General features: G+C 37.2%; 1 protein-coding gene across 2 annotated transcripts in view; it reads left to right on the top strand.

Annotated features, from left to right (window-relative positions):
• macrod2 (mono-ADP ribosylhydrolase 2) overlaps positions 1-14,592 on the top strand; it is a 785,092-nt gene that overhangs the window by 714,557 nt on the left and 55,943 nt on the right. For both annotated transcript variants that reach the window (XM_052150997.1, XM_052150996.1), the window contains exon 10: positions 11,176-11,220. In XM_052150997.1, coding sequence (XP_052006957.1) covers positions 11,176-11,220 — 45 coding nt within the window. The remainder of the gene's footprint in view (positions 1-11,175; positions 11,221-14,592) is intronic.

The following is a 14,592-nucleotide window of genomic DNA, read 5'->3' as shown; positions in this document are numbered from 1 at the left end:
AGACAGAATTAGAAGACAAAATCAACTCTCTCTACATCATTTGTGGAGGAATTCAACATCAGATTTAATATTCTGTTGACTCTAAATGCTTTATTTTACATTTTAAAACACAATTCTACATAGTATTTTAGTCCACTCATGTTTATCTTCTGTGTTGTTCCAAACCTGTATGACATTCTTTCTTGTGTGGAACACAAAAGGAGATGTTAGGCATAATGACAGCCTCAGTCACCATTTACTTTCATTTTATGGAAAAAAGATGCAATGAAAGTGAATGGTAACTGAGGCTAACATTCTACCTAATGTCTTCTTTTGTGTTCCATGGAAGAAAGAAAATCATATGGTTTGGAACAAGATGAGGGTGAGTATCTGATGATTCCATTTCCCCATTGTATAACCTCTTTTTAAAAAATCTCAAAGGCAGTATCACTGTATAAAGAGTAATTCACAAAGTCTTGGCCTTAAATGAGCCATCATCCAAAAGCAGAACATTTAAAGTGTTTGAGAGATAAGGTTAATAATTCCAAAGTCAAATAAATGGTTTTATTATTAAATGCTGGTCGGAGAGTCAAACATAAGCACTGATTAATAAATGGAGAGAGTGGTCTGATGAGGTCAGAGGTCACCAATGCAGAGACAGGGGGTGAATCTCAATGTGTGTTCTTTTGTGTTCTTACGTTCTCGTGGATGTGTTCTACGTCATCATCCACTGCCGATGTTCGATTCCAATCCTCAAGAATGCAAGTACCGAGAATGCAGGAATTTACCCGGATGTGTCCTTGAATTCGAGGATGCATCGGATGATGACTTGTTGTCAAGAACTCGGTACTACATTGGCAGAAGAAAGGACATTTATCATTTGGTTTTTCCTCAAGAGTCATCCGCTGTATGCGCGTAAAAGTCTGACGGCTCTTGAGAGTCATTATACTCCGTTAACATTTGTTTATTTTTTTTGGACATAATTTGAATACAGTAATAAACATGGAGAGAATGAGTGTTTACAGACTTTATTCTTTTAACGTGCCACTATTCCTGCAAAACCTCAATGGTGTGGTGATACTAATGCTGTCACTGGTGTGAATGCCAGTAGTTCTCTCACTGGATTCAGATGTTAATTTGGTGATGGTTAATTACGCAACAGGAAGATCGCAGCACATCTCAAAGCTCACAATAGATGTGTTCTACATCCTCCTGTCCCTCAGAGTTTGTTCTTCCAAGGATGCTTGGCAAGATTGGTTTTGGAGAACCGTTCTCCCTGTTCTCTGAATTGAGATTCACCCAGGGTCACCTGCATTAATTGTGACCTTTTGCAATTAGTGTTCTTCATCAGGATTATGAGGAGACCTTTTTTTGTTTTGGGAGTTTTTTACCATCAAACTATTTGTTTTAAATAAACCTTAATTCTTCTCTCTTAGAGAATGTAGTTTTCATCTAGTTCTGTCACAATCTACTGCAATGTAATCAAAGTATTTGTTCCTCTTTCTCTGGGTCTCATAACATTATTAAATTGCCTTTAATGTGTGAATCATTTTAAGTGACGTGCAGGGTTATTATCTGTAGTACAGTTTACTTGTCTTTCCCACTTTTAAACAATGAACAGTGTTCTTGTGTTTTCTTGGCTGCATCATTAGCATGTTTCTCTGACTCTGTATTCGATATTGATTGATGCAGGAGGAGAGAGAATGGAGAGAACTTTCCAGAAGAGTGAAATTATCATGAGGATAGTATATTGGGGCAATCTTGATTTGAAGTGCTTTTTAGATGGAGAGAGACAATAGGACTGAATTAGCTCTGCTGGTGTCCCTGATAGCGGTGGTTGTAAAATGTGCGAAAATAACAAGGGCCTGTCAGCTCGATCCCAACACCTCATCATCATCATCATCACCATGGGAACCAGCATGCTGAGAGCCGTGGAAGAGACGTGCTCATTTAAACTGAGCTTTAAAGTTGCTCTCACATCTCACAGTGTGGCTACTCTCTGGCATGCCACATATATTTTCCCTCTCTCTCTCTCTCTCTCCCACTCACTTATGTATTCATACAAGCCCGCGCCTGTTTTGCATCTATACCGGAACTGGAATGACAAATTTTCTTTGTCCCGGTTGCTACACAAGAAACAGGTTACTGTTGCACTGTCACTTGGCAAAATAGTTTGGCCACATATCCTTTTGAGAACCTTTCAGTTTTTTAATCTCTTCATATTCAGGCTATGTATGTGACAACTGGCAAATAGAAGGGAAGGGAATAGTGCAGAGACATGTAAACAGCATATTTGCATATGGAAAATTGTCTCATCAGTGTTTGCCACCGAACCAGCTGTCAGTTTCACAAAATAATAAGAAAAAAACGCAACAGAAATGAGAACATTTTCCAAGATGACATCAACACAACCATTCTGGAAACTGTAATGTGCAGAACAAGTACTATAATGCCTTGCTGCAATTCCCGGGTTCTAGACTTTCAATGCATTTCCAGATTTAAAGAGTTTCTGCTGTTAAAGACCTGCCTACCATCATTCTGCAACTCTAATTTTTATATATTTCATTTCTGTCAGAATTTACTCGCCCTCATGCCTTCATATATGGAACACAAAATGAGATGTTTTAACGAAGATAGCCCTCTGTCTTTTCAAAACAATGGCAGTGGATAGTTCCTGACTTTAAAGCTTAAAAAACACCTTAAAGTATATTAAAAGTTATCCATGTGACTCGTGTGTCAGATTGAAAGGCATATGGAATGATTTGGTGAGAAACAACCTGAAATATTATTATTGAAATTCTTGACATCTGTTGCATGTTCATAAGCCCTGTGAGAGAAGCTTGTACACAGTGGCTTGCCTGTTCACACAAGATTTTTTTATGACAGAAGCTCATTCCCAGGGGCTTGCATTTTCATGAAATAAATTTTTTAAGCGGTAAAAACAATGCAAAAAACAAGTCCTTGTGTGAATGCTTGTCACTGTGAACAAGCTTCTTTCACAATTAACATTTTTTTTTAAAAAGAACAAAATTACACAAATTAGGGTTTTAAACAGTATTTAGACAAAAATCTAAATAGAAAATTAATTTAATAGGAAATTGCTCATATATTTTTTGACTTCTTGAAGTTGACAGTAAACATTTTCTGAAAGTAAATCACATCCTTTCATTGACCATTTGTAAAAAAAAAACTTACTAATTTACATTTCTGCATTTGGCAGATGCTTTTATCCAAAGCGACTTACAGTGCATTTTTATTACAGGGACAATCCCCCCGGAGCAACCTGGAGTTAAGTGCCTTGCTCATGGACACAATGGTGGTGGCTGTGGGGAACGAACCAGCAACCTTCTTCTTACCAGTATAGTGCTTTAGCCCACTACCCCACCACCACAGAGTTTCAAGGCCTCTATTCGCACTAAACAGGCAATAAAACGCAATTGTTTCCTGTTTGTGCTTAAGTTCTTTAGAGCACTTCAACCCCTACTTATAACCATGTATATACATTACACTCAAATTGTCTTGTGTGCATCTTTGTGGGCACTTCCTCATACACACATTTAGCCCCGACAGCCCTAAGACGTTGATTTGCCCACTCCTCCCACAGCAGGCAAACTCTGAGACAAACTTCTGCTTAGAAGAGAAATCTCTTTGAAGTCCTGTCAGTTTATGAGACAGAGCAGCCGCCCTGTCAACAACGCTTAACCATGATCCCATCCCTAGCATCCTGCTGTTATTCACCCACAAGAGCCACAATGCCCAAAATAACTGTATTGTGTCCATTATGTGGGAGTTAGGGGGTTCAGGCCTGTGAGAGAATTGTAGAGAATATCTAACACTTATGTAAGAGAGTGCAAGTACATCACTGTCTGTCTGCGTCCAGTAACTGAAATAAAGAATACATTTGTCAGAGAATTAGGAGAAAATCAGATGTGTGAAAGAGCTTTGAGTCATTGCGGCATCATTGTGCTTCATTATATTATATTAATAAGATGAGATATGATTGTGTTTCAATAAAGCAAGTTACAGCTAGGAAAAAAGTAGGCCAATTTATTTTTTATATTTTCTGTCTGTGCTTTATAATGTTTCAGTGTCCTTCACTGACATTGTAAGTAATCAGATGTTTTTTTAAGGAATGGTGCTACTAAGTAAAAGAAGGGGGAAATGAAGAAAGTAATACATTACATAATGGCATAATAATATCAATAATTAGATAATGGGATCTTATTTTAGATTTTGGCCTGACAAAGTTTAAAAAGCCTTGATGTTTCAAGGTTGGGATGGATGGATGGATGGATGCAGCTCTCTCTCTCTCTCTCTCTCTCTCTCTCTCTCTCTCTCTCTCTCTCTCTCGCTCTCTCTCGCCTCTCGCTCTTGGTCCAGCCATATCCATATTTACATGGTGTTTCTATGTAGTGTTCTCAAACAACAGCTCCCCCCTGCTATCTTTAATGGAGGCTTTCCTCTCCCAGTGATACTGTAAGAAATCCTATCATTTTTAAAGCCGGTGTTTGCGGTGAGACGATGGTCGTCTGCTGTAAGTCGACGGGGCCCCCAAAACCCCCGAAAGAGTTGAAAATGAAGGCTGTGCATGCAACATACTCAGTCTCCAGGGAACAAATGTTGAGTGTGTTACGGTGCATTAATATCATCAAACACACCATGGGAATTTTTTGAAGTGTCACCGTGTGAAGGGCTTTACACAGCCAGAAATACAGCCATTACACTTCGTGTGAGGAGCTAGCAGTGATTCAGCTCTGTGTTATTTTCATGAGATGAAATCATTAACGCACACAGCTTCTTTCACATGACATTTAAATTGATTTCAGAACAGCTGCTGGAATATGAAGATATAGGCAGAGGTTGTGCTACAAATTAGCATTTGCCATCATTTTGATGGACTGGGTTGTGCATTTTCTTTCATGCTCTTTTTTTTCTGTCACACATATATGATAACGCTTGGTATTTTTAATGTCATAATGATATCACAAGAACTGCTGTGGCAAGAGCTCTTTTAGTCTTACCAAGCATTGTGTTATGGATCCTTGGCGTTTTCTTTTGTTCTCACAATGTGGAAAAGACAACATACCCTACGTTTTTGCCTGACTGATCACTTTGTGTATTTGGCAACATTCGGCCAAAGTTCTGCTGCTGAATTCAAATCACTGCCCCACAGTGACCAAAGCTGGAAGTGTTTTTAAGCATATGGGCACATGTGAGGTCCAGTTTCTGTGTGAATTCTGTACAAAGTGGCATCAAAAGTGAGTTGTATTTTTTGTTATAAATAATGTAATACTGTCAACAGAAATGCAGATTTTATTTACCATACACCCTAATGCAAAACCCAGCCCTACAACAAACCTCAAATATCATTTTAGAGCACATATACAACCTGTGAATTACTCCTACATGTCAGTGTCAGTAATTCAGATAAATGGGGTTGATTTCAGGGTACATAAAGTCAATTTCCTGTGTGATCATGTTGTTTATGTGGTCTGGTCACCCGAATTGATGAACAATATTCCATGAATTTTTCCACTGTACTCCACTTGAAAAAGTATTTATTCTCTCCACAAATCCTTAGTCACATCTCACTCCTGGTCTATTTTCACTCTAAAAATAAACCTGTTTCTCCTCTTTTCTTTACTTCAAATCCCTATTAGTATCCTTTACAGTTGGGATTTTTCTATTTTCTAGAATGATTTGAGTAGGATAACATAGAGACTTATTTTTTGTGTGTCAAAATTACAGAAATAATTTTGTGCTATCATCAGTGTTATTTATTTATTTTAATTTTTATTAAAGATAGAAGATTTGGTGAAAGCAACCTCAGCATAAGAGAAACCATATTTGTTGCCCTACATTGTAAAAGCATTTATATTGTCATTACATCTGGCCGTGTCTCAATCAGGCATTATTTTCTTTTTTCTTCAACCTGGATTTTAAATCCATTTGGGGGTGGTTTGGGGGGCACAAGATAGTTTTCGTCGCACCCCGGTGCTTTAATTGATTGATTAAAGTAATTGATTGGTTTGGGAGGCCCTGGAATTGATTCAAATGCTTTTAGACACGAGCAGATTGAAAGGCAGCATGTTCCAGCATACTATTTGGCCCCCGGGGTCCCATGTCTGGCTCTCTTCGAGCAGAAGAGTGAAAGGATGTATGCTGGTTTCTGTGTGCTTGCGGTCCATCTGGTCAGTGGAATTAAAATGGTCTCTGGTTAGCAGACTTACATGTGTCTTGTCCCTTTCCAGATTATTTAGACATCTATTGTTTTATCTTATATAATGGCTGCAACATTTGCTTGATTTGAAAAGATAAAAAATATCTAGAACCTGTGGGCGATTGTAGCCTTTATTTAAAATTTTCCTTCATAACTTACTAGAAATCTACCTGCCATCTTTTGGTATAAGAAACATACACTCACTGAGCATTTTTTTAGGAATGGTCCTAATAAAGTGCCCGATGAGGTCTTCTGCTGTTATTGCCCATCTGCCTCAAGGTTCGGTTTGTTGTGCATTTTGAGATGCTATTCTGTTCACTACAATTGTACAGAGGGGTAATCCGAGTCGCTGTTGCCTTTCTGCCAGCTTGAACCCATGTGGCCATTCTCTGTTGACCTCTCTTCCACTCACTGAAGGTTTTTTTTATTTTTTAGCACCATTCTGAGTAAACTCTAGAGACTTTTGTGCATGAAAATCCCAGGAGATCAGCAGTTACAGAAATACTCAAACCAGTCCATCTGGTACCAACAATCATGCCACGGTCAAATCACTGAAATATTTTTCCCCATTCTGATGGTTGATGTGAACATTATCTGAAGCTCCTGACTCATGTCTGCATGATTTTATGCATTGGACACATGGTTGGCTGATTAGATAATCGCATGAATAAGTTGGTGTATAGGTGTTCCTAATAAAGTGCTCAGTGAGTGTATAAATCTGTGTACAGTAATTATGGCATTTAACATATGTAAGACTATACTAGATAATAGTATTACATGTAATATGTCAAAATGTCATAATGTTATGATGATAATTGTAACTACAACTAAAAGTAATAATATAAAATTGCTTTTAATAATAGTGTTAATTTTAATATTCTAAAGTCTAAGCAAGTGTCACCTACAGTACATGTATAATTATTTAAAATGGGTTCAATCTTTTTTTGTAAAATATATTAATCAGCTGATAAGATAAAAACAGTCTTTAACCAGTTAATTTAATAAAATGTTGTTCATTACATTAAAAATAAAAATAAATAAATAAAATGTTGTTCATTACATTAAAAATAAAAATAAATAAATGAATGAATAAGTAAATCTTTCAGTTTAACCATTCAGTTATGACAACTGCCCCTGACCTCATAGCCATAGTAAAATTGTGTACAGTAGATCCCAGCTACAGTCTTTTTTAAAGGGTCCCAATGATCATGGAAAACCTGGAAATATCAGGGAATTTGAAAAGTAATTGAAAAATCTGTGTAATTTATATAGTAAATATAAATTATTCTAGTTATGCTCAATTCTAAAATATTTAATCAGTTTGAAATGTTTCTTTGCATGTTCAATCTTAATAAAATCATAAAAAAATCCTTATACAGTAAACACAAGAAACTGAGAAAACCATGAGAAAGTCATGGTAAGTTATGTAAATGTATGGTGAATTTTATAACTGTTAAACTTCATATAAAATAGATGTCAGTTTAAATTCCACGGCAGGATAACTTAAGATAGCAGAAGAAAAATATGAGACCTCCAAAAACGATCACATTTTGAAATGATTATACTTCTTTTTCTCAGACAGAGAGGACTTGACTAAACATATGCTGAATACGTATGACCATTGTTTATGATTCAAGATATATAGCGTGTTACAGTTGTCCCCTGTTACAATTGCCCTCCAGTCTACCCTACCTATAAAAGCCAACAAAGCATCAGGCACAAACACCTTGCATAGAGCATTTGGCATAAATTAAAGTGTATAAGCAGCACACAACAGCACAGCAGTGCATAAAATTCACAGCACTTTCATTGTGTTATTGTATAATCAGCTGGCAACATTTCTGCAGGGAGGACACATGTTCTTTGCTGAAGGTTGTCCAGAGGCTTTGCTCCTTGTCCAGCATGACTCAGCATGTTATAATGTCAGTGTTTCCCCTCTCTTCCTCAGATAAATGCATGCTCTGCTTTTATTCTGTGTTAAACAAAAAGGGAAACAAGGCCCCTCCACCCAGAGGTAGATTTGACAGTGTTTCTCTCGTGAACAGGTGACAGGAGCATTTCATCAAAGCGGAAGCTTTTGCAAGAGGCTGGATGTGGGAGTGTATGACAGTGTGTAAGTCTGAGCGTGATCATGTGCCTGTCTGTGAAGTTGTCATGCTGATGAGTCCTGCTAGAGGCTTACAAAACAAAATAACAAATCTATTTTTTAAGAAAAGGTTTTACCTCACAGATTTAACTAGAGCAGAGATTTTCAATCTTGGGGTTGTGACGGTATTTTATTTGAGGTATATTTTTGATGCAAGTTATTTTTTACATAACTTTTAAAGCCTTAAGAATTTTTGAACCACAAAATTGTTCAGAACCAAGCTAGAGTTTCAAAGTTACATTTCTTGGAATATTTTCTTTTATCAAATATTTTGTGAAACAGAAGAAATCTGGGAGAATAGATCTAATTAAGAGTTAGCAGTGTATAAATTGGAACCTGTTTGATTTGTGGTAATAGCTAGCAGTCGTCAGGGATGGCTAACGAGCTGTAACCAGTCAGGGAACAGTCTTGGCTGCTGATGCCGGCCGGGTTCAGGTCCAGTAGGTTTGGCATCATACAAGAGCAGAGAAGAGATTCATGCAGAAAACGAGAGATTCAAAATTCAGAGGACATATTGACTTTTTGGCAAGTATTCTGAGCTGCAAGTGTATAAAAGACAGTGGAACAAGAACAAAAGTGGGCCTGCACAGGGGGTGATGATCAGTCTCAGAGTAAAGAAAAAATAACATTACAGAGAAGAGAAGAGGACAAAGGGAGCTGAGTACTAAAATAATTCTGATCATTGCATATTAAGTTGGTGAACTGGTGATAGGTCTGAAATACTATTCCTTTCACTGTAGTTCTTACCTACTGTACTGCCAGCACAATGATTCTTTGGACAGCTTGATCCAGCAGTCCACATGATTACATCACTTGTCCATTGGTTCTCAACTGGTTGGACCCAAAAATTGGGTCTGTTTTGATAGAGTTGTGGTCAGCAGGGAATTAAATGCAAATAATATGCATATATTAATGTTTAGTTGGTATTAAAGGGTTAGTTCACACAAATATAAAAATTCTCTCATCTTTTATTCAACTTCATGCCATCTCAGGTGTGGATGACTTTCTTTCTTCAGCCGAACACATTTGAAGAATTATAGAAAAATATCTTGGCTCAGTAGGTCCTTAAAATGCAAGTGGATGGTGATCTGACGTTTTGAAGCTCACTGACAGTCAGCATAAACATCATCCAGATGACTCCGATGGTTAAATTAATGTCTTCTAAGGTGAAATGCTTGCTTTTGGTGCATAAAAGATCAATATTTAAGTAATTTTAACTATAAATCATTGCTTCTGGTCAGTAGCAGTATGCACATTCACGAGAGGGCAGAGGTCACATGGTCTTTCGTGTGACGTATTCGCGTTGGCATGTTACGGAAGTTTTTCTCTCGGTTGAGACATCCAGGATGAGCACACAAACACACCATTTTGAGTAAACAAACAGATACAATTACAGATCTAAACCAAAACCAATTAAGCTTCTGTTTTAGCTTCCTCCTACTCGGCTGTAAAGAGCGCTTCTCTTCCGTGTGTGTCACACATGTGTCTGTTCTTGGGTGAACATGCCAACATGATTTGGTCACACGTGTGTACTGCTGCTGACCAGAAGTGATGATTTATAGTTAAATAAAGTTACTGATAAGCAGCATCTCCCATCAGTCATTTTTGCGTCATGTGTGTTCATGTATGTTTACCTTCAGACTTATTTTAGCTCAAGAAATGTTACCTTATTGTTTCCCAATTTACAGTGAGATCAGTCTGTGATCTCTGTGGGAATAAAAGTAGAATGATATCTTAAGATTTCACGACATCGAAAAAATTATTACAAGATTTCGTGAGACTATGTTGAATGTTTCCCATATCTTTTTGGTTGATGTCAATGGCTTTGTGTTCAATCAAACTCTATAGTATTGAGCCACTATCCATAGCCACTTGGTATAATTTAGCCAAATTAGACAGATGTCAACGCGAACAGGCTTCATGCCCTGGTCCTAGCAAATCACGATCAACCTACGCTAGGTACACGCTGTGCAGAATTAAGCCACATCAACAAATGCACCAGTTTATTTGCACAGACTATGATTTTAGTTCTTGCTTGCACTGAAATTTTACTGAATTGCACTTAATGGCTGTGCATTTTTCATATTATGCAGCAAAATACAATATTTGTCCACGTTTGTTCCATGTGTTTCTCTGTTAAATCACAGTTTTGCTACTGTTTATGCGTTTACAAAATTGTTTGTTTTCAGTCTATGTTAATACATTTGCATAATGTTGGGTCTATTTGGTTTATGCTAATATGAATAACTGTTTTATGTTTGATTTCAAGGGTATTTTCTAACCCTTTTAATACTGTGTTTGGGTCACCACTTAATGTAAAATGTATAATCTTCTACCTGATGCAAAACTAGCTGAGATCTGAAAGCCTCAATTGAAACAATCTCTGAAGCTTCTCCAAATGGTGAATTTAATTGCTGCTTGGATAATATCAAACAGCACAATTGTCTTTCCACAGATAAGCATTTTATAGCAGCCTGAACTCAAATAATACATCAATCCACATCAAACAGTCTATGAGCTCTCAGCTTGTCTCTGCCCAACTTTCATTAGAACTAACTGCCTGAGGGACTCAACAAACCACATATTTTCAATCCTTAGAGAAACCTTGGATTCACTGTAAAAATCAATGCTTGTTCTGCCTCTGTTTCCTGTTTAGCCCTGTTCTGATGTCTTGCAAAGGGCCATTGCTGTAAATAGATGTATTGCATTCCTGCTTTGCTAAATTCTCATTACACCACTAACAAGGATGAGCCTACAGATATAATAGTTTGCCTGGCTGTTTTTTGATCATGTCATTTATAGCATTTGACCTCTCCATTCTCTCTCACAGATAATGACAGCCATGAGGAGGAGGCAGAAGCCAAGATGGAAAATGGTGAGTGACAGTTTTTTCTAATGCAGTGTTTACATTTGCAAACAAGGCAGGAAATTATCACATCCAATATCCCGTGGCCAGAAGAAATGTAATCCTCGGCGTCTACATCTAGGTCTGTGATTAATCAAGCCTTTTGTTGCGAGTGGCAGCACTACAATTGCCTATAATCTAGACAACAAGAGTTTGCATTTTTCTGAGCCGATCCCTGAAATAGTTTTGCATACCTTTGGTTTTTCTGGGAGTTAATTGTGATTGCTGAATGGTTTTGGACCATAGTCAGATTGATCGAAAGCTAATCAGACCCACACTCCACTTTGTCGTAGCAATGATAACATCAAATATTATCAATTTGGAATGCAATTTGCTCACCAGGTCTAAGTATGAAACATATTTTAATGGTGGTGCATTCACATGCAAATTGCCTCACCTTCTTTGTTGACTTCCAAACAAAAGTGAAGATTACAAGGCCTTCATCTGGATGCTTTCTTAACTGTACAGTCACACAGGGACAAAAGGAGATCGGAAATAAAGGTATTTCATTGTAACTAAAGGTATTTCATTGTTTGCCAAAAGAGCTAAACAGACATTGGCAGGTACAGCATTACAATTGCTTTAGGACTAAGCTAATTCTAAGCACTTGTCCTTAAATCCAGTTTACACACACAAAATAGTCCCAAATCTGCTAAAGCAACTGTCAAAAAGACATCTGAGCATCTTTCTATTGTAATCTAATCTGGGTTTATCTCTAGGTTAAGGCTGGACTACAAAACGAGTTCAGGTTGGATGATACCTGGTTTAAATAACGCTGTGTGGCCTATACTAGCGATTTGGTCAGATTACAGTAGGTTTTTCATGGTAATTAGGCTTGAGAACAGTCAAATGTTGAGCGGGAAAGAGGAGCCCATGTCAAACATGTCTGCAGCAGTCACATACCATCCATGGAATTATTGGAGAGACATTTTCTGGCAGTGTAACAAGGCGAGCATTAATGGTTTCCACAAAAGTTAGTTGATTGAAAATGCAGAGAGTGAGAAACCATTTTATACCTCAACAACAAGCTGCACGTGCAGCTAACAAAGCAGGACAGTGCACTATGATTTTTACAACTAATGTGAGAATGTGTGCACGGGATTGTAAATGTAAGGTCAGACACCTATAAAAACCAGATCCAAACTCTTCTTCAGTTTTCCAACTGTGCTGTTGGAACAAAAAGTTGATGAAAACATTTGCATTTGCAAGAAAACTTAAACTATAAAGATTGATATTTTTCCCCCTAATCATATCAACTGGATCTGAGAAAAAAATTGTGTTGATACACCAAAGCAATCAAAATTATAGCATTCAAAAATATTGTGTTCAAAAACGTCTCCATGTTTCCAAAAGGCTCTTCAAACAAAACATAATAATTGTACTTAAGAGCTAATTATTCTTGTAAACACAACAATGAATGAACATTACATTTATGTAGCGCTTTTCTGATACTACACTCAAAGCACTTTACAAAGTAACAGGGGACTCTCCTCAACCACCACCAGTGTGCAGCATCCACCTGGAAGATGCGACGGCAGTCATAGTGCGCTAGTATGCTCACCACACACCAGCTATTGGTGGAGAGGAGAGTTATAGAGCCAGTTAATGGATGGGGATTACAATGACTATAGATTTGCATAGCATGGAGACATGATTTTAGTAACGAGATTTCACAGAATGAGTGCCATTTGACTCAATGGCTATATTTTCACACAAGCAGAAAAAATCAGATGTGTTTGGATGCTGTCACTCAAATCCGTTTAGGTTTTTGTAGTCTGAACAGGTCAAAAACACATTAAAGCCTATTTTTACAAGCCTCATCCAAACCACATTTGTAGGTGGTCATTTGCTGTGCGTCACGGTTGTTATATGTCAGGTTTTGCAACAAAAAACCATTCCACAAAAAACAAAAGCGATCCGAACGACATAATTAATGCCTTTGCAGGGCTCTTCAAATTTAATACAATTATGATGGCCACGCAGTGGGATCGTTACAAACTGAATTTTCAATAAAAATTACTTCAGTAGAGAGTTCAGCTTGTTTTATTACACATTTTAGCCCCACAAAACTCTCACAGTGGAAGATAAAGTCTTTAGGGAACAGGGCATAGAGACCATCACTTCTGAATGAAACACACCCATATGTCATTTATATGTTACAGGGCACACAAAGCACTGCAAACCTCTGATAATAATACAGACATTGGCTTAACTTACCCTATGAGATGCGCTAAGGTGCCGTAACCAATACCGGTTGTAAGAAACCACAATGCGATGGGCATAAAATGGGCAGCATTTTAGAGGGGACTGCATTACCGTGACAACTAATGTGGACGTGATAGCAAAAGCGGCTATAGTCTCAACAGAAAAAGTCTGGTCTGGCCACATTTAACTTGCAGTTTAAACAGACTCCGATTAAACAAATACGATTTTTCCTGCAGTGTGAAATTAGCCAATGAGTCTGCATCGAGTTTGTGTCATTTACTTGGCGCCATCTACTGGTGGCCATATGTAACATTGTGCTTCGTGTGGATTATCTAATTACCTGTGCATCCGATTACCTTGTGTGTGGGCTCATTTGAAAGGTAATCACCTCCTCTAAGTAATGATATGTGATGTTTTATGTTCCATTTATTTTTCGTGATGTTTCGCTAAACGCAGAAAATAAGCAACACAAACTTCATTGTCAAAGACATATACGTCGCTGTTACTCACTATTTTGTGTGTGAGTAAAACAAATAGGCTGATTGTATTCTCCTCTTTGATAGCCTTCTAACAACATGGCTATTTGATTAGTTTGATGTTTTTACTGATTGCAATAATATCTACAGTGCCATTTTTTATTAATATATGATCAAAACAAAACACTTCTGATTTGTCTGCAAATTTCAAAGCACTTGTTCAGTTTTGGTCATAATCTCTGCATGCATTGGAAAGTAGAGCAAAGTTCAAACAATACCTATTTTGTGTTGGTCAAGACTGTAGTTATTTATATTTTGACAGTAATTGTTTTCTTGCAAAAAAAAAAAAAAAGGATTTCCACAAGCTTAATATTGCTATAATATAGCCATATCACCCAGCCTACTTGAAGCTAAATGAAAATAATCACAAATTAGTTATTTTTTGATACACAGTATATTATTAAAGTTGAAAACTACAACATGCCTCCATTAAACATGGAAATGCCACTTGAAGGTGATAACAATAGAAGGTCCTGAGAAATGTAATGGCGTTGAACATATTTAAATGATATCATGTGAAGCATGAAATTTGGGAGCGCTAAAATAATTTTAAAAGACAAATTGAAAATAAAATAGAAATAAAAACTCAATAAATTTTTTT

This window comes from Xyrauchen texanus, chromosome 20, assembly GCF_025860055.1.
Source record: "Xyrauchen texanus isolate HMW12.3.18 chromosome 20, RBS_HiC_50CHRs, whole genome shotgun sequence".
NCBI lineage: Eukaryota > Metazoa > Chordata > Actinopteri > Cypriniformes > Catostomidae > Xyrauchen > Xyrauchen texanus.
Note: the sequence above shows the minus strand (reverse complement) of the source record. Positions and strands in the feature narration are given on the sequence as shown.